Below are 24,502 nucleotides of genomic sequence, written 5' to 3'. Positions count from 1 at the left end.
TTTTTTTTCAAACTGTAAACAAATCCCAACATACTGTATGACCACTGTACCGCCAACAGTGTTAATCTATCCCTCAATGCTTGCTGGATTTGGTTCTGGTAATCTTTTTTCTTTTTCTATTAGCACAACAGAGTAAGTGGAATTGACAACATTAACTAGTTTGTGTGTTCATGGTAATGCAGGAACATGACTCCCAGTGTTGTTAATGAAGGAATAAAATATATCAGGGTGACAGACATAACTGATAGTAAGATACTTTCATTGTTGCTTTTGGTCTTCCCGTGACCTTTTTTTTTTTAACATAAAAAGAAACAGACTATCACCATGCTTTTTGAAAAGTTAAAAAAGTTAAAATAAAATCAGTTTGTACCAGTTCCCACTTTAACAGCCACTGGAATGCTGCCATGCTGCACGATTCCACCTCTTGACATCACCTACGGAGAAAGAAGACAGCCACAGAAATGTGTTTTCACATTAAAAGGCGGAATCCCTTCTAACACACAGTGTCTGAATAGGATTTGCTGAGAGGATGTGAACCTAATTGTGTTTACACTGAGCCAAAAGATTGGGTTTAATTATTGTTCAACTAAATATTGCCATAATGTAAGTGAGAGGTGGGACCTAAGAGACTTCACAAAATGAAGGACGTCACCAACATCCACTTCCCAGTGTCTCTGTGATGTGATTATTTATACTGCATGCTAGTACAAAGTTACACAGGAACAAGTGGATGTTACAATTCTAGAGAGTACCTCATAACCTGTGACACATACCAGGTAAAAGAACTCAAGGACTTCCTGTCCACTCTTCAGCTCCTCCCCCTGGATGATGAACTGGGCCCGCACAGTCGCATTTTTGTCACAGGAGATCTTCTTGTTGACCTGCATGAGCTTCAGAAAGCTACTGCTCTTGGAATAAAATGCTGCAACCTGGTGGTGGGCCGACCTGTACTCTGGACTACGCACCCTGGACAAGTGTGGTTCTTCTTCGTTCGTGTTTTTAGACTTTGCCTGTTGACAGTGACAGGTTCAAAGGTCAAATTCGCACCCACCTTTTCACCTCCAACTCTGAACCCTAAACCAACCTGGAGATTTATAGTAGAGACCTATATGGGCCACCATGATGGATATGATGAAAGTTTCTATAGTTGGATTTTGATTGTAAAATTTGTGAAAAATAAACATCTCCACAGAATAACCATTAATAACCAGAATAACAGTCACCAACCTGCAGATTCACAGTGTCCTCCCATAGAGACGTGTCCAGAGAAAACAACGCCATGCCTTTCTTGTCAGTAGTGAGGGTGATGTTTTGTGAGGAAGTGGCAACCAGGTACACGGACTCGTCGGCCACAGGTTTATTGTCTGGACCAGTCATTTTAACCTGCAAACACATCATAAATTAGAAGCTAATCCACAACATTTTCAAGGTGGATCAAGTTTAGAAATCCATCATTCCCCCCGACATACTAATGATTTTACCAAAAGGACTAGAAAGGGAAACTTTGCAGTGATAATTAAATATTTTGTTTAGTTTTAATGCTGAAGGATTTGTTACCTCTATGAGCTTGAATCAGAAATATTCCATGAGAATCTGCCTTTTACAGTGCAAAATATGATATGAGAATGTATCATATGGGGAAAACGAGATAGAAGACTGAAGGTGGCAACAGAGACATGCTATAAAGGACCCAAATTTAAATGATTCATCATCTGGTTAGCATGGAAGTGATCAGTATTGCGTTATCTGCCAATTATTGATATTGATATCAATACTCAATTATATTATACATGTACTACTGGAAATTGGTCAGGTGATAGCATTCAAAGACAGGTTGTTTATTGAACCTCTTGGGACCGCGAGTTATTTACAGCACATTTATGGAGTTATTGTCAAGGTATCTTGTTACACTGTTAAGTATATATTTCAATGTGCTGGAGGGATTCGCGTTGGCAAAGAGACGGTGGATCCAGGAGTAAAAAGTAATCTTAATTTTTTGAATAGATAACATTAGGTGACTGATGTGACTGGCCTTGATGGCCAGATAATCTCTCTCACTTAACAATCATTACAAAAGATCAGCAAATGCATTTAAAAAATATTTGGGTTTTTGATTAGAAGTCATGAAGTAAATAAAACCCAGTGTACATAAAAAACTTTTTGAGATTAGACAACCAAGATTTCCAAGCGGCATTTCTATATTCTATATTAGAATTCTGCTCCAGAGCCAACTGTAAAATGTCTACCTCATAATGGGAATACAGGAGGATGATCAATACGATTCACCCTGTTGGGACCCTGAATGCCAAATGTTATGGGAATCAATCAGATATCTCTTTTTTTTAAAGCCCCAGTGTGTAATTTTTGTACTTTTCTGGCGGGATCTGGTGGTAAAGTTGCAAACAGCAACCAACTGAGAAGCCGACAGGGGACATTTTATGGTGGGCACCGCTAATTCCATTTCAGGTTTCCCACAGCGCTGGAAATTCAATGCAAATGCACGTATTCTGGACCGTTTTCTGCAACTGTAGTTAATGCTGCCTTCCTTTATACCTCGGAACTCGGACCCCGGAAGTCGGGGTGGGGATTTTTTTCCGACCTCCCGAGTCGCAGTGGAACCTCAACGCAGCACAACACGACGTAGCAAACATGGCGATTTACATGGAGGTCGGGTCCAAATCATCTAACTATATTTAACTCATTCAAAAGTTGACGAAAAAACATTGGTTCTTTGTTGCAGGTGATTATACATATATAAACACAATTATGGACAATATATTAAATTTCTGTGAATACGTTCTTCTAAATATATCTCTATCCAGTGATGACAGCAGGCTGTAATTTCCAGACGGATTACCTTTCCCTCAAATGGAATGCCAGGTTTGTACGATTCAGATACGTCCTCAAAGGTGACAGTTCTGATGTAACTGCTGAAACTGGTCCGTCCACTGCCTTTAAGAGTGACCCCTAGATGGTAATAAACAGAGAGCACAGCTCATGAGGAATTGCTGCCGGTTACCCGCTGAACATTACCAGGCATCCAGTCAACCTACCTGTGCCATACTCTTCTATTTCAGCATTCACCTCAAAGCTGTCATCGTACGACTGCTTGTAGGGGGCGAACTCTGCCACGTTTACAGTTTGTGTAGCACAACCAGTTTTATCCGTCTAGAAGATAAAAAAAACAAGGGTGAAAATCAAATAAAAGAATTTCTAAAAACATTGGTTAAAAATCTAAAGAAATTTGCGAATTTACAAAAAGTAAATGTATTTTTATTTGGAATACTCACAGTAAGCTCATAAGTCTTGCAAATATCCTTGTTTTGGGTACCTGATCGCCAATAATATCGCAAAGCATATCTACAAAACTCTGCCTTAACTGCACCAACGACTGGTTTCCCATAGGTGTATCTGCAGGAAATGGCACAATGACTTGATCACCAAACACAACACATTTTCAACAATACTATTACTATATACAGTACGACCTTCTTAGTAATTAGTGCATCATTGAAAATGACATCATGTGTGCTCGCACTGTTGCTGCTGACTCACTCCCATGGGAAACCCCCACACAAGATAACGCTATACCCTAAAATGTTTTTATCCTGTGAATAAAATAGACAACTGTGCATGATGGCTGCATAAAAATGTGTAACAATTTATGTGCAAAAATTAGAATTAAATTTGCAGTTTGACTTTACCAAACAGCTCCTCATGATATACTGCATGATGTCTATCCTGAAAATCAGGGTCATATTAAGAACTGTCTTAGTGCCCACACTCACTTTCCACAAATCGTGAGTGCCGCCTCTCGGTCCAGGATGCTAATGACACTGGGCAGGTGAACTTTTACCTCATACTTGGGCAAAACTAAAGCAAAGGAAACAAAATTAAAAAAATTATACATATTTCAGGGGAAGATTAATACAGACCAAACTCATCATATTGGTAGATGTGAGACATGGTTCTATTTCTTAGGATGCGACTGCAGCAGACCATATTCCTTGATGTCAAAGCGGTGGGATATTTGCTCTCCTTTGTCAGTTGAGGCCATGATCTTGTATGTTCCTTGTACCGCCTCCGGAATCATGGGGTGGGAAAGATCAAGGATGCCGCTAACAATGGACTTATCCAACCACTGGGCAATGCGATTTGAATTGGGATCCTATAAACAGTAAAGACTCATATTTTATTGATGGCTGCTCCTATTTGCATTGTATTAAAGCCCCTAGGTGTGGTATTGTAACGTGACTACCTGTATGATGGTAAATTAAGCTGATGGCGTAAGATTTTCTTTGAAAAATGACAACTACGGTGAAAATTGGTCAAGTCTGGGTAAAGAGCTTTCAGCCCATTCATCTCAGTGACCATTGATTGGTTGATATCGGTGTTTCCCTGTTTTATTATTTGCACTTCCACTGAGAGTGAAAGTCAAACATTTTTAAATCCTACACGTAAGGGCTTTAAAAGAAAAGCGGATTTCAAAATAACACAGTACAAATAACAGTTATACAATATTACAGTTATGTACTTGACTACCTGTGTATATCCATTCATCGTTATTCAATAAAACATGAAATAAAGGTTTCTAATCTAAGGTCATATGTAAGAAGTCACACCCACTTTTGAATGATCAGTTTAATCCGTCAACAATTGGATTGTATGCAACACATGCTAAATATGCGCTAACTGCTAACTAAGGCACATACCACATTACTGTACCATTACTGGTTAGATTTAGATCAGAAACCTTTATTTCATGTCATAACTAGTCAACAGTTGCTCCTGTCAAGGGTCAATTTTGAATGCAAAAAGTTTTCCTTACCTGGATCTCCACCACTCGGTACTAAAAAAAAAAAAATAAACAACAAAGTATTTATGTAGAAAATGTATTTTTACACAACAATATTGTATTATAATAGAGATTTGGATGTACTGATCATTTCTTCTATAGCAAAAGCTTTTAATGCACAGAAAGTTGCTGGGTAGTTAGCCGTTTACAAAACCAGTTCATTCATGAATTTTTGTAAAGGGCAAAATTGGGGGGTAATAAATATGTATAAGATGAAGAACAGGACATTAGGAATGTTTTCACTAGATCATTTTGCATCCAAGATAAACATTTAGGGTTTAAATATTTTATTAGATGAAGTGTCCAAACAAACGCATACATAATATTTGATGGTGTCACTGTGTAAAAACATTAAAACTACAGATTACTGTTTTAATGTTGATCCTTTCCCACCTGATGGGATTCATCGTGAGTAGGCTACCTCCATCATGCGATATATATATCCGAAATGGATTTCACGGTCAGTGCAAACAGTTGTGTTTCCAGCATCTCATTGCAAATGGAAAAGGCCTTGAGCCCATATTGACTCAGATGTTTGGGTCAAATGCAGTGCGCGCCAAATGAACTCTGACAGCATGTTTATCACACTCAGCCACACAGCGCTTCACACCCACGCCGTCTTCCAAATCAACAAACAGCCCTCCTTTCACCTCCCACTCTCCTGAACCAAAATAGACCTCACTCTTCAGATTCACTGACTGCTCAGAGGGAAAGCCCTCCATATTACGAAGTTCTCTGCTCAGAGTGATTGCACACATCGCACAGTATCACATGATTTTGACAGAAATAAATAAAAACCTACCACACGATCTACGGGGATGAAATTGGTATCCATGGAGACGATTCGGAACTGGACTTAAAAGACAAAGGGAGCGGGGGAAAAAACAACACCACACGATTATCATCAATGAAAGCAAGCTAATAAATAGAATTAAATCCTACAGAATACAGGACTTCCTATTGAGTGCTAGCTTTTCTGTCAGACATGTGTGAGACGGACGACTAAAAGGCTTTCTGCCATAACGTTCCAAAAACACATTTCCCATATTTTTTCTATAATGCAAATGAATAGCATTTTAGATTCATATATGACGCCATGCCCTAAGTTTATAACCACAGGCTTCATGCAACTCCACAAAGATCCTCCAGAGCCACAGAAGACATTGAAACCACCCATTTCCAAGGGTGCAGCAGTAGTGACCCTTTCAATTTAGATATGTAAAACTGATATGGAATATATGTAATAAATTTAACACATGAAAATGACTTTGCCTGCCACAAGGAGTTACCCCTGATGATCATTCGGTTGACCTCAGATTGGACTTTGATTCCAAACTGTGACGAACAGCCTGTGTTGCAAACTTCGGGTATGGAGTTTGAGAGATATGGCTGTTTACCCTGTTGGATGGGTCAATAACAGGGTCCACATACACTCAATTCCTAAAGTTGTTAAGTAGCAGTTCAGTATTATGCAGATAATAGTAGTCCAAAATTGTGCAATTACAGCTGAATTGATAACCAGTGCGGACAGGATAATGTGGGCATAATTAAGAGAGCAACTGGAGCAGAAGATTACCAATTCTACCACACCGCATATTCTAATACTGTTAACATCTTTCTAGTGGACTGTGGACAGCATTAATAATTCACAACATTGGACACCTACCAGTCTGTCCGGGTTTGTAGATAGGTTTATCAGTCTGCATAATATGGATGAAGGTAGGAGGCTCGATGAGAATTTTGGTCTTCTTGCTCATTGAGGCGCTCTCACCCTGAATGGTGACACTGATGCTCGCCACAGTTTTGCGGCTCACCACGGGGACCTGCAGTGTCAAAAAACACATCTCTCACTCAGGATCACGGAGAGTTTTAAATGCAGTCTCGTGCAGAAGCACAGTTTCTCTGATACTGAGAAGTAACAGACCTCTTCCACTACATGAGGTCAATTATGAAATGTGGTCATACATGTACAGCGTATGTTTTCACTTACTAATGGAGCTGCCATTACATAACAGGCACTGGAACCACTTCCAAAATTTGTGAGGGGTGTGTGTGTGTGTGCGCGTGCGTGTGTGTTGTGAGAAAGAGTAGGGGGTCAAGAGGAATGCAGGTACATTGGTAGCCTCTGGCAGAAAGCAGTCTTTGTTACTTTGGGGTTGGCGGATCGTTTCGCATCAATATGTAGCAAGGCCCATAAGTTGCATAACAGCGGCCAGCAGTGTGACAGGAACCGGAGCAGTCGTTTACAGAGCACCATTGGCGTTGACAGCCTCAGTCATGGCTCCGGCTGGATAATTAGGTACATAACGACCCCAAGATTTGAGCTGTTAGTTTAATGGAGGGCTAGGGGATGGGGAAAGTACACAGTGCCAGGAAACCTCATGGATGCATTTAGCGCCATCAAACATTAATTATCTTTATCGGGTCTATTCTACCTTGCTTCCAATTCGAACCAATTATGTGTGTAAACTATCACACCCTTCTCAGCGAGCAACCAAACTGTGTGTGTGTGTGTACGTGCTGAGTCACACCTGGAAGTTCAAGCAGCGGTAAAAGTCCTGTTTGACATCCTCCTCCAGGATGACGGTGCTGCCAGAGTCCATGTCAAGGGAGACATTCAGAGAGACGGCCTCTGTGGGGCCGTGGATGTGGGCACACAGAGTCTCCTGTTTACCTCCCGTGACCTGGGAGCTCACGGTCACTGCAAAAATACTACAGGTAGAAAAAAAGACCACGTTAGCTGTCGAACATATTGGAGGCGTTTTCCCATTAGAAGACCTGAGATGTTTCTTTCTGTATCAGGAATTGGAGGAAAACCAAAACGGAGCTGAAATGTCAAGTGAATATTGGACTCGACCTTAATCGCCTTATCTAGAAACAAAACTCTACACAAATAAAGTCGCTCCATGTTAACAAGTCTGTCATTTCAACTTGAAAGTGAAAAAAACCTTTATTCACAGCTCGTTTTAATGATTTTATTGTCAACCAAGTGGCAAATATAATCGTTTTTTGCAGGTTTCTAAATGTGCAAAATGACCAGTGGAGGAAAGTAGACATTTGATGCAGCCCCGTCCACTCTGCTACTGCCAAACAGCTTGCTACTCCCCCACTGCGAGGGGGCGGGCAGCCACCACTCTGCTAAATGTTTGCGGTCCTGGTTCCACAATGGTGGACCGAGCTCCCCGTTGACATCAGGACAGTAGAATCCCTTCAATGCTTCTGTCGCAGACTGACAGCCCAACTGTTCAGACTTCAACTTACTCCATGAATCGTTAAAACATATATATTTTTTTAAAACCTTAAATGGAGCACTTACAAATGAGAAATGTTAATGCACTCGCAGGATTCTTGCAGTTGTTGGGTAATATCTTCATAGTTGAATGCACTTATTGTAAGTCAAAAGCGTTGATGACTAATGTAATAGTAGTTTATCAGTACATTTCTTTTTTTAATCGACTTTTTTTAGTCTACTGTGCTACATTCAAGAGAGACATAAAATACTTTTTTTATCGTCGTCGCATTTGTAAAATATCAGTCGGAGAACTTTTGATTTCACAGTCGGGGTGCAGTTTGAGGACTATAAATATTCACGTAGGGGAAGGGGAGTGTGGTATCGGTGCGTCTGCTTAAGCAAGAAAGCACGACTTCCTGGTGATGATCACAGGGCAGATGAAACACACGCACGCTGCAAAAAACAAAGAATGGAAATCAATGTCCACAGATAGTGATCACGAACAGCCACTGGGCACCACTCGGTTGCGACAGCAGATTAAACAGAGGAGCTCCCGTCAGTCATCGTTTGTCCGATCACTGCAGCAGACAGAAGCGGATTATCGATCCGACGTGGGAGTGATTCTGCAACGCGCGTGCGCGTGCACGCACACAGACACACACAGGTGGTCACATCTCTACTCGTGATTGCATAACACTCCCCCGAGAGGCCGACCGCTGGACTTTTTGGGCGATAGCAAACCCACAGAAAGTAGCCCCAAACAAGTTGACTTCAATTTGTTTTAAACTTTTGTTGTCAACTCATTAACGTGCGTCCCTCGGACCCTCCTGCGAAACAAAAAGCTAAAAAAAAAAAAAAAAAACAATAAAAAAAAAACGATGGAACGTGCACTCGTCGTCTCACTCGGCGTGACGCAGGCGACCAAACTTTTCTGCTTTTCTTTTGGCGGCGCATCAAACAAGAGGGGCGAACTCGTGTCACTTACGTGTCATTGAGGTGCGCCGAGGTCGCAGTTGGCGCGAGCGCCGACGCGAGGATGACGACCGCGCACAGCTGGAGCACAGGTGTCATGTCGGCGGGACGGGACGGGAAGAGAGGGCACTTCGTGTCCCGGACTCACACAGACGGGCGGAGGGAGAGAGAAGGACAAAGTTGTTGGAGCGCAGGGGGGCGGTGGCAGTGGTCCGCCGTTTATAATCCCCAAAACACCTCCGCCCCCCCCCCGCCCCGTCTGAGTCACTCGCCCCCGCCCCCATCTGAGTCACTCCCCCAAAAGTTCGACGGAACCTTGCAGGCCCCCCTCCCGAGTGGCCCGCTGCCAGCACTTCACTCCTACCCCCCCCCCCCCCCCCAGATTCTACAGAGCTGGAGACGGTCCACATGGCAGTGAGCTGTTGAGTTATCACATGTGGCGAGTGACCGTGCAGTTTCAGCACAGTTGCAACAAAAGTCCCGATTGCAGATTCTCCCAATGTTGGATACATTTACCTTTGGCCCTTGGGGGGGGGGGGGGGGGGGGGGGGGGGGACGTTAGGTCAAACCCTCCTTCGCAGAGTCGATGCTTTTTCTGCGGTGTGACTGCTCACAGGCTCTGCGGGGGGCCCCTAGTGGCTTCGTGGAGCCTGGGACCCAGGTGAATCCTGGGAGCTCATTTAATTTGCTCCGCCAGAATGCGGTCTGGATCGCCTCCTTTGGAGAGGGATTTCCCTCCAATCACAACCGAGTATCCGATAATGGGCGGGGTTTATGCCGTGACGCGGAGAGAACAACAACCAAGATGGCTGCCGCTGATGACCAAGCATTTGACTAAAAGTACCTGATATTTTCCCATTTCTCCCACAAAAGCGACCACACTGGTTCACAGACATTATGGAATCATCATCACATTCATCTCCTCTCTGCTCCAGTCTGTTTATATTTTCCTCAACAGACGTCACATGATCCGTTGCTCACTGGTTGAAGGTCTATCTTATTGCGTCCGGAGGCCTTTTGGTCTGCCTCTGTTGGTAAATGTTTCCTCTTGGAAATCGAAAATGAACCGAGAGGTCCCAGACTAATATGCATTTGAGTATTAGTCTGGGTTAGGGTTACCCTGGCCAGGCTAGCATCAGCACCTGTGTGTTAGTGTGTGTGTGTGTGTGGGGGGGTGGAAGTGCTCCTGCTCCTGTGTGGTAGTGCTCCTGCAAGTGTATGGAGTTATTTTACTAGCTTTATTCAAGGGCTTGGTCTTTCGGTTTGTGCGCATTACTTAGTGATTTCAGGTTCAGATTCGTCATTCTTTCCTTAAAAATCTGCCCTCGCGCTTAAATAGCTCCTTCTTGTGCTCAAATTGTTTCTTCTTGCATTCACATTTATTCTGCTTCTGCTCAAACTGTGCACTAAATATTGTTGCTCACACTTAGATTATGTTGTTGCTTGCACAGATTTCCTGCTCTCAGCTTCAACTCTTCTCCTCACACTCGCACTTCTTCTGTGCGCTCTCGATTTTTTGTGTGACAACCCTATCAAAAACCCTCAACCAGTAGGATTCCAGGTGTAGTGACCAATGAAAAGATCGCTGTCAATTTGCAGGTGCGTTCGCTTACTTCTTAGAGCGTCCCGTACGGGCGGTTACTCTGTGACCTGAAATAAAATCTTAAAAATATGTGTTGCATCCTACACTGTAGTCATGACTACAGCCAGCAGCCTCTACATTCCGTCCGAAGGTGGCTAATCTTGAACACAATTTATTTCCTTAATTTTCCACAAATAAGGGAAGGTCTCAAATGGGCCTGCATACAAATGCCATTTGTTATATAAATTGCTTTGTTCATAACAGCATATCAACAGTTTTCTTTTTGTTGTTCTATAATTCAATAAATGCAACAAACTATAGTTATTTTAGTTCCAGCCAAAATATCTCCTTTTTAAGTTAACTTAAAAGAATTGGCGGAGTGCCCCTTTAATGTGGTTTCAGGTTGAAGGTTGCTGACTGCGGTGACAACGTCACTGTTAACATTGTCTGTGTAATTGGCCTCCTCCTCCCTCCAGCAACACTGGGATCCTGTGGTAGGTAGATGGGGTCAAGTAGTCCTACATCAATGTTCAACCGGTAACTGGATGGATGTGACAGGACAGAAACCCACAGCTGCGGGATTCTCTCTGACAAGCTTATTCCTTTGTGAGGACAGGGATCAGCCAGGAGACCAAGCGGACACATTCGCTTCCACCGCAAAGACACGGCGTGATCAGACTTTTCCCAGTTTGCTCATATCAGAATTTGCCTGTTGAAGTTTAAGATATTTGCATGACAATGTGACGATTTCCATTCATCTCAGGTCTGGGGCCGGGGAGTCTGTTTGCGACAAGTGCAGGTGACATGGTGACAGTTTTTAGAATGTCTTATCTGCGGCTCTTCTTTTATCTTTTGTCCCCTCCTTCCCTTTTGATCTCTGCTGCTGGAAAAAAAAAGGTCAATCAAACAGTAGAGAATAGCAAAGAAATGTTAACAATGTACTTCTTTCTGACTGTGCTGTCCCATTCTTATTCTATCTTCAAATGTATCGTCTTTACCCTCAGTGCAGCACTCCTAGTCTTGTCTGAGTCTTCAATTGCAGTCTGAGGTCAGAATCATCCCTCAGGTCAGAAGATGTGAATGATATTTTTGCACCAAGGTGGTCCTCAAAGATTCAAGGTCCTCGTTCTATATGTCCTGAAGAGAAGTTTGTATGGAACATAATGAAAAAGCTTTTATCCGGTTTTGGAAAAAAATGTAGAGAAATCAGTACGAAGTGAAAGTTTACATCATATTACAGTATAATGTCATCTCCGTTGTCTTACAGTGATCCTTAAAATTCCCAAAACTGGCAACACGCACATCAGATATTTTCTTTTGTTGTATATAATTTGCTCAATATGTATCAACTTTATTCTCTGCAAAACAGTCACTGGAAATCCTTACTGTAATTCAAACCCCAAAACAGAATTTTTTCGCAAAGAAGTAAAATGTGTCTGCTTGTTAAATGAAAAATTGTCTAAAGAATCTTTTAGATAATAATGTCTAGTCCCACAAACAACAATGAAAATCGTTCAAGTTGTCAAGATGAATTATTCTTACTCCATTTGCAGATTTTATTGAAAGAGACTTTACAAGGAGGAGATTTCTTTAGTACATTTGCCAGAATGACATGACGGAAAAGGTGCAAACTCACTTTCAGTCATTAAGAGGATGTGCTGACAAGCGACACTTGAGTTGTTATATAAATACAATATGTTCTAGATCATATTAGCCTTTGAAACGGACACTACCACATAATATCAAATAATCGTCAAAGTATATCTTAGGCAGGCTGTGCTGTGTATACTGTATACACATTTGTGTTTGATACCGTTGGCCATGGCCAGTTTTAATCTGTTAGGCCAAACATTTGCTGTGGGGCCCCCTGCTGATTTAACACGATTTGAAATTTAAAAAACACTTTATAAACATTATATCAATATGGAAAATATAAGTAATAAAACTAGGTTTACACACAAAGCTACAAGACAGGGTAAAACAGGGCATTAGTTGATAATAAAAGACATGGGTTTATATTGAACTCGCGCCATACAAATTCCCTAATAAGATAAAATGTTTAAAAAAAATCACCACAAGCAACCGATACACACGAAGCCTGTGTACGGACAGCCTTGGATTTCACAATCATGCTGCTATGGCTGTGCACGTTTCACATTGGGAGTGTAAATGCTGGTAAACAACATGTACTTTGGTGCCAAAAAAGCTTTCACAGCACCGGCTTCACAGCTCTTCACAGCTGCTCCACTAGGCGACTGAATGTGGTGTGTGTGTGTGTGTGTGTGTGTGCGTGTGTGTGTGTGCGTGCGCGCGCGTGCGTGCGTGCGTGCGTTCACAGCAGCAGACAGGGGAGGGCAGCAGACATCAGGGCTGAGAGCACACTGTTTGTTCCATGTCTCTCATTCCCATCTCAGGGAAAGGGGCTCATTAAATCCGGCTCCCCATCTCTGGCTGATGAATTCTTCATTAAAACAATATGTTCACCCCGCGCTCCTACAAGGATATCGTATGAAAGTTCAATTAACTGGGGCTTGATGATCTCAATGAGATGATCTTTTACAGCTAAAAGCTCCCCCTGCACTGGAGCCCTTCCAGAGTGATGGCGCATGCGGAGAAACAGTGGAGGAGCAGCCACCAGTGAATAACAAAGGGGAAGTCAGACGCTGCATGGGGATTTAGATGTTCAAAGGAGCAGCTTACGCCTCTGGGCCACGGAGGGCCCTCTCGAGTCGGAGAATGAAATCTGTTGTTTAACAAGCCTTTATTGGAATCCACACTTCTACCAAAATGTTGAAGATCAGGGACAAACAGGAGCCCACAGCGGTGGTACATGAGCCAGCGATGAGCACAATCCCAGTGAATTTTTTTCTGTCAGCGAGGCCATATCAGACCGTATGATTCCCATATTGGTATGAGAAAATCCACGGGGTGTGTGTGTATGTGCGTGTGCGTGTGTGTGTGTCTCAGTGCTTGAGCAGGGATATATGAGCTTCAGGTAGTGGATATAGCAGAGAGCTGGCTGCCTTTGGTTTCTTCAGTTGTTTTAGCTGTGTAGTTTCCAGGGGTTTATTAAGCACCGCCTTGGTTTGTTTCATGAGTCCCATGGGTGCACCAGACACCCGGACACTTTGTACTGTACGACTTGAGATTTTAAAGGAAAACTCTCCCCTTCCCTCACATACTCTCTGTTAGATATCATCATTATTTTGCGATATGCAAAACACCCCAGTTGCTTTTTGACCAAATATTTGTGTGATGTTTAAATTATGGCCACTTTAAAAACAAACAAAACCGAATTGTCTGCAGCCACACAACGGCCAGCACATATACATTCATACAGACTGCAGTGTCAACAGAAAGAGAGGGGGGAAACTCCAGAGTACAGAAGTTCAAGAGGAATCTATCACATCAGCGCACCTTTGTACAGTACTACTGCAGTTTGCTGCTTGAGCTGCCAATATTCATAGATAAGAGGGAGTTCTCAGAAATGTACCCACATTTTGTGGACTGCTCTCAGAACGTCCCTCACTGCAGCCGAAGCAGAGAGGAGCTTTTCAAATCAGACGCACGGGTCTGAGGTTCATCATGTCACGGGAACCCCAACCCCTTCTGTGATCAGTATTAACATGCAGTTGATGGGCAGATTTCATTTGAAGATGTGATTGATGACCTTCAATGATTTAGATGACTGTTATGCAAATGTGTGCAATAGCAGTGTCTTGCAATTTAGTTTTATGTGTGTTTTGTCAGTAATGTGTTATAATTTAATTTATGTAGGTAGTCATTTGATTCTGTATTTTACTTGTATGGAATATTCTACAATTTTTATAATTTTATATACATCGATATATTTCTTTATTTTTTATTTTGAGCACTTCAGGAGCGTTCGCCCAGGGCGCCACAAAAGCTAGAACCGTTGGCGACCCATCTCTGGGTTCTTGAGACTTTTCTGTCTGAACCAAAGTGTCCAACTGACAGAGACAAAAAAAACCAACTTAAAACAAGGGAATCCAAATCTTTAACTAGTTTCAAATTGAAATAAATACGTGCGTGCGTGATGAATGAATAGGTTATGCCATTTCTAGAATAAAGGGGAAAAAAATAAGTTTGAAGTTAATTTTAGGTGAGTTGGAAAACATTTCACAGAAAAAGGTAGGGGGACATTTCTGCATTGCTGATACATTACATTTCCCAGAATGCCTTGGTGTGTGCACATCACTGTAAGTCACCAGAACTGCATACATTGACAAGAGTTGCTAAAAAGAAATTTGTAAAAAAAATCCCAGCAACCAACAGACATTGTTTCAATTCTTGCTGCAAGTCTTGATTATTGTTGCAACTGCTTGTTCCTCATTGGTGGGTTTTGTCCGAGCTGATGACATAAGCATCCGTGAAAGCCCAGTGGAGCAACGTTGTAAACACCACAATGCTCCAGAGAGCTGTCAGTGCACCGAGGAGCACGTTTTGAACCCATACACACGTTTTAGCTATTGTAACCAAGATTGTAAGCTAAGATAAGGTAATACTGTATACTATTAACTTTTAATGTTGTCCGATGACACACCAAAATGATGCACACTTGTGGCCACCAACATGACCTATGTGGATGATGATCATCATAGTTGGAGATGCATTCATCTCCATGGCAACAGCGTTGTGATCAGGTGTCAACATGCAAATCAGTTAAGACACGTTAGACACAATGTTTGGGCTCTATCCTTTGCCAGACTTGATGAAAGTAGCGGGAAGTTTTTTGTCTTAAGAAGGTCCCCATGCTGTATAGGTAACAATCCCACTGGGCTGAGATCTGATCCTAACGCGAGCACGACCACCTCCAAACTCGGACGGGGCCGGTTCCAATCTGCGCTCTGATCCAAATGCATTTTGCGTTCTCATTCGTATTTCCCTGTCCAGCCACTGTTTCCAGATGCACACTGTAATGACAGGATGGGGAAGAAGACAGAGCAGTGAACGGCAAACTGCTGTAGGATGGCATTTTTCTGATGATGATGACATCACCGAGACTCCATTTTATTCAGGCAAGCTCGGGGCTGACAGCAGAATCCTGACTCCTGCCTTTTCTGACTTTTGTTGAAAATATTCCGACCTCGTCACTCATTTGTGTTTTCACATCCCCTAATGTAAGGTGCTATCAATCCCGGCACTGGATTCCATTCTAGAGAAGAAAACTCCACTTTACATATTCACAATGAGACTTTTATATGAAACTACTGTTGTGCTTTTAAAGATACACTGTAAAAAAACAAAGTAAATTGGGTTTTATTAGAGTCCCCAAGCTCTGGATTAAACGGCCACGTCACCGCAGATATATATATACTGGCAGATGATCGTTTTCTGTGAACATTCTGTTGTGTGATGATGAGGCTGTTGATTAATGTTTTGTTCTCTGTGGGTTTTCGTGTATGAATTCAGTTCTGCGCTCTCGTCTCTCATTGTTTGTGCACTCGCCTGCTTTGAACCATCCCCCAGGGCATGAATAAAATATTCCAAATTGACTTGGGTTGAACGCACGCTCCGTCTGACCCCATTGTTGTAGGGCCCCCCTCCCCGCATATGACCCCCCACCCACCCCCCAGTGGAGTGCATCTCCTTCTGGTTAACCTCAGATTGACTCGCACACACACCGCCGGCAAACCTCCGTCTGTTCCTCTGTCTCACCTGCGCTCAGCTGAAAAAACAAACCAGCCCGACAACTTTCCCACTCCTCCTTTGCCAGACACGGCGGCGGCGGCGGCGGCGGCGGCGGCGGCTCCTCAGCTACCACGGGGCTCCTGGTGGAGGTGCTGAGGGAGCAGGGAGAACAGTGTTTGAACTGCGGCAAAACGCAGCTCCCTTCAGCTCCCCGGATCAAAGGCAGAGGATTACCAACAGCCTGCTGTAATGAGACCACGACGACTTGAAATAGCTGGGATGGCTTGGTTACCCACCCCCCCAACCACAACATCGTTACGAGAGACTGCAGCGGAACACCCTGAGAAGCACAACAGTAATCTAGTAATGTGGGTTTTCTCCGGGTGTAAACTCCTCCGCTCAGCTCCGTGATCCTGCTGCAAAGGCAAAGTGGAAATCTTAGTTTTAATAAATATCAAGCTTAATAATTGGAGAGAATGTGTAATTCCTGCAAAGAACTACTGTGCCTATATAATATTTCTCCATCACGTATTTTGCCCCTTCATTTCACCGACACTGGTGGATGAGGGGCCTCTTTCATCGTTATCATTTCTTTTTTGACATTTTGGATAATTTTTGGGGGGGCTAGAGATGTAGAGATAGAGATGCAGACAGGAAATGCAGATGCAGATGACATGCAACAAAGGCCCAGATCAAGTCACTATGCCTGTTAACCAATCAGCCGTCATCAGAACTGATTATTATTCAGTTTGATGGTTTTAAATCTACTTTTCTTTTCACTGTCAGTAAAAACATTTCATTAATATGGGGCCTAATTAAAAACACTAATCAGCATCTGTTTGACTCTAGTTCTATAATCATTTCTAAAATAAATATGTATTAAAACAAAGCCAGCCCTCTAAGTCAGAGGTGAAAAACTCTTCACAGAATCGATCTAATGGACCAAAGGTTCCTACCCGTCTTTGTCTGCCTGTCGTCCTGGAATGGAGATCTTTTTCTTTTCCTTTTTTTTTCCTTTTTCCTGCCATTAATTATTTATTTTTACCACAGCTAAATGGAGAGCACTGTGCTCTTCTGATTGTAAAGCCCTTCGTGCAAATTCAGGATTTGGGACAGATAAAAAAACTGTTTTACTCTTCACAGGTCTTTGTGCTGAAAATTCATTTTGTCTTCGTTTCATTCTGCAAACAGACAAACGATGGATTAACAGTGAGATGGTCCAACCTGTAGGTGAATGATATTGCCACAGTGACTGAGGCCTCTTCCTCCAGATACTTCAATCTGTTGTGAAAACGCTTCCTTTGAAAAAAATTGTGTGCAACTTCCAGTCACTCTACATATCAAGCTGCTAGAAAAATTGAATTGCAGATGCACACAAGAGAGAGAAACATGTAAGACATGGGTTGCTGAATATTGCCAGATTAATTGAATGCACACAAAAACAACATGTGTACTTTCGCGCATGTGTGTGTTTTAGAGGTAGTAGTGTGTGTGTGTGTGTGTGTGTGTGTGTATTTTTTAAATATTTAAATCTACGAGTCAAAAATGTCATCATGAACAGATTTAATAATGAGACCTCCAATAACAACCATTTCATCTTCTAAAAAGATGTTCACGGCCAAAGTAATGGGTTAATTGACTCATGTTTATTCATGCTGCTGCGTTTGAGATTTTAATTTGCAAGCAGAGACAATGCAGCATTAATTAATGTCTCAGACTCACGTTAAACAAATATGGAAATTCACAGTGTATTTGACATTGCGTTTTGTCTCATAACAAGCGCTTACAGTAACTGATAATCTCACAATGATGAAAGCAGATGTGCTCATCACGGGGACTGATTTACATTGTCTACATTTTAGACTCCTCTCTGTTCTTTCCCTGCTCCCAGTGCACCGGCGTCGTTATTGCCACCGTCTCGGGGTCCAACATGTTCATTTAATTTCATATTTAGAGCAAATTGATTCATTTGCGTGTGACATGCGGGGCCGCTGCGTGTGAGTGCGAGCCAACCGCTCTGCAGTATTGTTGCGTGAGCGCCGCAGTCACAGCTGCGTCTTGACGTCCCCTCGGTGCCCCGGCTCCTCGCATCGCAGAGATGAGAGGGGAGAGTGACACGCTGCCTCACATGCCCTCCTCGGGGAACACTTATCAAAACAATACGCCAGCCATCATTCAAACGCAGCCCTGCACACTTTTTGCCACTTTGAAGTCTCCCCATCCTCTTGGTTTTTGTTTTTTTTAAACACCCCCCCCCCCCCCCCCCCCCCCCCCCCCCCCCCCCCCCCCCCATTCTCTCTCTCAACATAATCCCACTGTAACTGCGGGGATTATTCACAATTCAGATCCATTTGCTCATTCAAATACAACACTTCATCAACAAATAACAATATGTAGAGAGAGAAAAAACTATTCAATTGGAGGCGAGATCTAAACGGGCTCAAGCGCTGGCACTGACATGCATCTCTGCCTCCGTGCTGCCAATCCTTGTAAAAAGTTAATGTAAGCGGGATTCACAGAGAGCTGCTGGTGATGAAATTATGGTGTAACTGATACCAACGTGCCATGGTAGAGGGGTGCATGGCCGCCTGCGTCTTTGAAGGAGGCTCTTCCCATCCCGCGTTGCTCTGCTGGAGAGGGCTCCTGCACGGGTGTACAGTACAAAAGGACAGATGGAGGGCAATACTGCACAAAAAGCAGGCAATCGTTTTTGCCGCAATACAGAACGAGCCTGCGAGTCAAGGAATTCATTGTATATGCGCGATTGCACACAAAACTGAAATCTGTGGACTGTAAATATATACAGTGGATACAGTGCACAGGGTATGGGAGGTTACTATCAAACAGAATATGTTATTTGTGTGTCAAGACCACTGAGATTTTTTGTTTTTTTAAATGCAAACATTAATATTTTATTTCTTTAAATCCGCAATAATAATAATAATAGGATTTTCCACATATGTTGACATTCACAATTAATTTGAACTATAATTGAGTTGATCATTTTTTAATGAGTGTTTTCTGAGCAACGTAAGACAAAAATGCTGCCAATGACTGATCTTGATAAGTGAGTCGTTAGAGGTTATGGAACAGATTGAATATCCAAACTCTTGCAGGGGCATTTGCGCACATCGCCAACAACTTATCCCTGATTCTCCGCAGCCGAGGATGGTAACAAATTCATAAGCAACTAAGGACGTGCATCATGCAGAATAATAAAAAAAATTGCAATGCCAGCAAAAAAATAGCGAGACGAATTGAGTAAACAATGGGGGTGTCTGAGCTCTGAGGGGGAGGCCTCAAGAAGCCACAACTACAGGGATGCCAAAAGCGGGGTTGGCGAGCCAGTGTTGCCTATTACTATAGCAACAGGAAGACCTGGCTGCTTCAATCAGCTTTTGGTTAGTTGGGGAGGCCGAGGATAGGCAGAGGAGCTCTAGCCGCCAGAGCCGTCCTGGTTTTACTAATGAGGGCAGCGGGACGCGCTGGGTGTCAGCCGGCCCCGGCCGACCTCCACGCGTCCTATACCTGTCACGCGGCCTGTCATGCCACACATGCAGCCCCGGGGGGGGGGGTTCGGGTACGAGAAGCGCAAACAAGAGCGACAGCCTGGCGAGAGAGAATCAACACGTCTGACCGCAGAAAAACCGTAGCAGTCCCCCGCTGTGGTATAAAACAGGCTCATTATCACACAACAGATCGATCTCAAACAGTGACAGTGTTTGCAGGGGGTTTTTTAGAGGTAAAAAAAATTGTTCACACACTCAACATTTTCTTTTTCTTTTTAACTGCTGCCACAACAGAAATATTTCACTTCATTAAACCTGACTACATGTCACTGTCACTTTATTTGGGATCAAATTCTGTCCCTCAGCGACCTGACGTGACGTGTCAGCTACACGTCAGTGAAAAACGAATTGTGTGTTTGTGCTACGGTACTTGTCCTTTATGGACATTCTGACTCTAGAGAGCTCTGTTGCTAAGATACAAGGGCACAAGACGGGATAGTGGATAATTTGACCTCATTTATGAGGTCAAAGAGCAGATCAAGGGCCTCATTGCCTCATTTTGTGTTTGACAGTGTTTGAGGTAGGTAAGACTGTTGTGTTCTGTCGCACTATATGGCACAATGTTGATTCAATTCAATTTTATTTGTATAGCGCCAAATTGCAACAAACATTGTCTCAAGGCACTTTACATAGTATGGTCAATATTACAATTTTACAGGGGGGGTGGATAGGGGGTATGGGGTATGTGTGGGGGAGTGTGTGTGGGTGGGGGTATGGTACCTTACTGGGTCTAGTACGCTATCTGGTATTGTGTATGCTATCCTCCTGTAAATGTTTTTATTTTATTTTGGCTATTATTGCATGTTGTTAGCATCTTTCACATATTATCATTCTTTTTTTTTGTTCTGTTCATTTGTTCTTGTCCTCTAATCTCCAACCGGTCGGTATATGCTGTTTTGTTTGTCTTAAATGATAATAAAAAATTGGATCACAAAAAAAAACATCCTTGTGTGTCATTCACAAGTATTTACACTTTCTTATGCTTGCACTCGCTGTAGTACGTTAACTTTTTTCCAAATCATGCTTGATTAAACCTCATGATTTAAGAAGGTTCCTGTTATGAGAGGCCCGTTGAATAATAACGACGCCGCTGTGACAGAGATGAGGGTGATACAGGCGTTGGACTGCGAAGCGGCAGGTAGAATTAAGTGAAGCCAACTTGTTTACACACAAATTCTCCCAAGAAGGAACATTTTTGTTTCATTATTTGTATTTCATATTATCACACCGCTGTTATCACTATATTACCAATAAGTATTTATACACCCTGCTTCCCCACAGAGATAATGATGTCACACTTATAAACTTAATGTAGTGCATATATAAACTACAAGTAACAAACTTAAACACTTAAAGGACCATAACCACGTCTTTTTCTGTGATGCTGCTTACTATATATATACACACACACTAGAGCTGCAACAGTTAATCAATTAATCGGTTGGTAATCATTTACTAAATTAATCTTCAACTATTTTGAACAATTTTCAAATAGTTTTCATGAAAAATAAAGTCAAAATTCTCTTATTTCTACTTCTTAAATATTAATATGTTCTGGTTTCTTTGCTCCTCTATGACAGTGAGCTCAATAGCGTTGTGTGTGTGGGGACAAAACAAAACATCGTCTTGGAGTTTTGGGGAACACGATCGGCATTTTTCACCATTTTATGACATATTATGGACCAACTAATCGATCAATCGAGAAAATAATCGACAGATATACCGATTATGAAAATGATCCTTAGTTGCAGCCCTAACACAGACACACAGACACACAGAAGGTGCAGTAGCGAGGAAAGTGGTGAACTTCTTTTAAAAGAGTTTGATGGAGGGATTTAGGTTAGTGAAATAAGACGTAGCGACATTAATGATTGACAGCATGCTGAGTTTACACTCAGGATGAGTTTACACTGAATTCCCTTTCTTTTCTCTACAGGACACACTGAGTGGTACACACTGAAGATGGTGGCGAACATAAACAAACTGCTGTGCACCATTGTAACTGACTTTATAAGAGGCTGCACTGTGGTCCCAGCACCACACACACACACACACACACACACACACACACACACACACACACACCACAGCACCTCTGGTTCGGCGACAGTCGCCCAGTCCCGGGTCGGTGCTCCGTGCGTAATGGTTAGTAATCGGTGTGAGACCGATGGCAGGCCAATAGAAACAGAAAAGTTCCCCCCACGTAAACCAATGGTGTGGCCACATTGTTGCAGCGTTCGGCGAATCCCCGGCGGGTCTGATGCAACAGGGCTGCAACTAAAGTTACACCTTCGAACTGCAACGCGGTGTTCCTCCGCCGCGGCGCGCCGACAACTAGTGCCGCGTGCCGAGCCGCGTCCCTCGCTCCCTCCGCTGTGTCGCCAGCGCGTGTAGAGATTTAATAATATTTTGAATTCTAACTGGTTGTTTCGTTCGCTCGAGTGTGACCGGGTGAGATTAACAGGCCGATGCCCCCTGTAAGAAAAAGTTTTTTTGTTTGTTTGGTTTTTTTTGTGCTTGTGACTTGTGACAGCAGGGCACAAATCTTTTTTTTTTTTTGAAAAACAGCGACACAAATTTACACTGCTGTTTTAATAATGAGCGTGTGTATGATTTATGGATGTTAACGACAGCATCTGTCACGCAAACGACAAGAATACAATATTGACTGTCCTTTTTTAAAAAACCTATACATTCTATAGCAAATGATTTAGTTTTAATAAAGAGGTAACATATAAAGTGAACGGGTGTGTGTGTGTGTGTGTGTGTGCGCGCCTGTGGCCTGTGGATCATGGGAAAGTCCCCGGGTCCATGACGTAACGGCCGGGCGAGCGCTTGCAAACCCCGCGGACTGATCCCGTCTCGCGTGATCCGGTCGCGGGCACTGGGAGTTGCGAGAAGTAGCGGATTTAAAAACTTTCTGTCCGCTTTGGCTTTTCCGCCGAATATCGCGCTCGAACCAGAGTCTCGTGTCTTTCCCGCGGAGAGAAGGGGAGAGAAAGATGGCTTTTTAAAAACCCGCCGCCGTCTCGCCTCAAAGCTCCGCGTGCTTTGCTCGACGCGACGCACTCCTTCGCAGCAGACCACTCCGACACTATGGGGTAAGTGCGTCCGCGCCGTCGCTCCGCAAAAGTTTAACGCGCAGGTCGCGTCTGAGACACGGAGTTTCTCGGCAACGTGATTAATAACGTGATTCTTCTTTAATTTTGAATTAGTATTTTATTTTTTAAAGTAACTACATAAAAAGTTATTATTCGTGTTTAAAAACAACAACAACAACAACAACAACAGTGCAATTATTTTATTTATTTCATTTCAGTTTTAATGGAACACTCAAAGTGTTTCTGCAATTTGCATGATGTCCAACAACTTTTGTTTGGTTGATATTTATCCAAAAAAAATCTGCGCTTATGTCATGCAAGTAAGTTATTGTTATCACTTTTTTATTTAATTTCTTTAATTGAATGTAGTTAATTGTTTTCACAAAGTATGTCAGCTCGCCGTTTTTGTCGTAAATCTTTTAATTGTACAATGTGACAAAGAAGTCTTAGAAATAAAGTTGTTTTGCAGTGTTATTTCAAGATATTAATCATTATAAGGTCACTGACGAGTGGATAGGGTTGACTAATTGAGTTATGAACAGCTTTAGGCTGAATTCAGATTTTGGGACATTTGTTTATTTCCTTAATTTTTCCCCCCCTTTCCTCCACAGGTCTCCCGCCGCTCGTTCCCCCACCCAGTGCACGGTCTGTGCTCTTGAACAGTTCGATCGAAGCAGACGACACAATGGCGGCATCGATCCTTCGCAGGAAAATTCCTCCCATTTCCACAGGCGAGCTCGGCGCTCCCCTTCTCCGACAGGCTAGCCACGACCAATCACGAACGAGGACGGGGGCGGAGCCTGTGGAGAGGCAGCGCTTAATTGGTGAGTTTTGCCAGGGCGCTTTTTTATTTTTCCACATCCCGAGGTCGGAGCCGCAGTGCAGCACGGGGGCTAATGTCGTACAGTGAGTACAGCTAAGTGGATATTTATCGAATGCAGACGATGCTGTTCAATCATTTTCAGATGATCGGTTAGTTGTTCACTTTGATTTCCGGATGTTTTGCTTGGTATTAACTTCAGCTTTTGTCTTCTCAGCCTTGGGTGATTTTAGGAATTTTTCCCCAGAATGTGTAATTTTTTGATTATTTTATACAAGAAGCTAAATGGAAAAAAATAATGGATTGTTTTACTCACCACATGATTTTTGTTTTTCATTCGATCCTACAGGTGATGGTCACTCAGATTGGATGACGGAAAAAGTTGATTTGTCTTCATTTGTGTCGACGAACGAGTCCTCTCCGAGCTCTTCCCTTCCACCCTCGCCGTTAGAACAAGATGTCAAGGTGCCCTCGGATCTGGAGGTCATGACCTCCCTGCTGCAGGAGGAGCTGGCTCAGCTGGAGGACTACTTCCGCTCCGAGTCCACGTCCACGACGAGCAAGTTGGAGAAATCCTCAAAATGTGACAAGGGTGCTCAAGCCATGGGCTCCCAGTCTTATTATCAGTTACCCTATGGGTCGTATGGGTCCGGTCAATCAGAAGCGAACCCCGTGGTTGTCACCTTGGCAACGGGGGAGCTGGACCTGGCCAGCTTCTG

At 43.0% G+C, this 24,502-nt stretch overlaps 2 protein-coding genes and 1 long non-coding RNA gene across 6 annotated transcripts in view; 1 reads left to right on the top strand and 2 right to left on the bottom strand.

The window, feature by feature from the left end:
- The window catches only part of LOC118295227 (alpha-2-macroglobulin), a 28,305-nt gene extending 19,039 nt beyond the window's left edge, over positions 1 to 9,266 (bottom strand). Inside the window, exons 1-13 of one of the 2 annotated variants that reach the window (XM_035621707.2) lie at positions 9,073 to 9,266; positions 7,387 to 7,567; positions 6,522 to 6,678; positions 5,658 to 5,710; positions 4,829 to 4,849; positions 4,000 to 4,168; positions 3,789 to 3,873; positions 3,291 to 3,411; positions 3,054 to 3,168; positions 2,858 to 2,967; positions 1,228 to 1,383; positions 774 to 1,010; positions 371 to 434 (exon numbers count right to left, since the gene is read on the bottom strand). In XM_035621707.2, coding sequence (XP_035477600.1) covers positions 371 to 434; positions 774 to 1,010; positions 1,228 to 1,383; positions 2,858 to 2,967; positions 3,054 to 3,168; positions 3,291 to 3,411; positions 3,789 to 3,873; positions 4,000 to 4,168; positions 4,829 to 4,849; positions 5,658 to 5,710; positions 6,522 to 6,678; positions 7,387 to 7,567; positions 9,073 to 9,158 — 1,555 coding nt within the window. In that variant the 5' untranslated portion in view covers positions 9,159 to 9,266. The remainder of the gene's footprint in view (positions 1 to 370; positions 435 to 773; positions 1,011 to 1,227; positions 1,384 to 2,857; positions 2,968 to 3,053; positions 3,169 to 3,290; positions 3,412 to 3,788; positions 3,874 to 3,999; positions 4,169 to 4,828; positions 4,850 to 5,657; positions 5,711 to 6,521; positions 6,679 to 7,386; positions 7,568 to 9,072) is intronic. The other variant, XM_035621708.2, reaches the window with a different exon arrangement.
- Positions 9,267 to 9,604: 338 nt separating this feature from the next.
- Positions 9,605 to 22,276, bottom strand: LOC118299501. Of its 3 annotated transcripts, XR_007031708.1 has the most exons (4): positions 21,956 to 22,276; positions 16,321 to 16,445; positions 11,640 to 11,778; positions 9,605 to 11,524 (listed from the first exon to the last, which is right to left on the bottom strand). It is a non-coding gene; the product is annotated as an uncharacterized LOC118299501 (long non-coding RNA). The 3 variants fall into 3 exon arrangements; XR_007031709.1 differs by lacking the exon at positions 21,956 to 22,276 and having other exon boundaries at positions 16,321 to 18,539; XR_004789876.2 differs by lacking the exon at positions 21,956 to 22,276 and having other exon boundaries at positions 9,605 to 11,521; positions 16,321 to 18,539.
- Positions 22,277 to 22,618: 342 nt separating this feature from the next.
- The window catches only part of LOC118299500, a 6,064-nt gene continuing 4,180 nt past the window's right edge, over positions 22,619 to 24,502 (top strand). Inside the window, exons 1-3 of the mRNA XM_035623311.2 lie at positions 22,619 to 22,963; positions 23,575 to 23,787; positions 24,133 to 24,502. The exon at positions 24,133 to 24,502 is cut by the window's right edge and continues 819 nt beyond it. Coding sequence (XP_035479204.1) covers positions 23,649 to 23,787; positions 24,133 to 24,502 — 509 coding nt within the window. The 5' untranslated portion in view covers positions 22,619 to 22,963; positions 23,575 to 23,648. The remainder of the gene's footprint in view (positions 22,964 to 23,574; positions 23,788 to 24,132) is intronic.

The sequence above is a fragment of the Scophthalmus maximus genome, chromosome 11 (genome assembly GCF_022379125.1).
Source record: "Scophthalmus maximus strain ysfricsl-2021 chromosome 11, ASM2237912v1, whole genome shotgun sequence".
NCBI classification, from domain to species: Eukaryota; Metazoa; Chordata; class Actinopteri; order Pleuronectiformes; family Scophthalmidae; genus Scophthalmus; species Scophthalmus maximus.
Note: the sequence above shows the minus strand (reverse complement) of the source record. Positions and strands in the feature narration are given on the sequence as shown.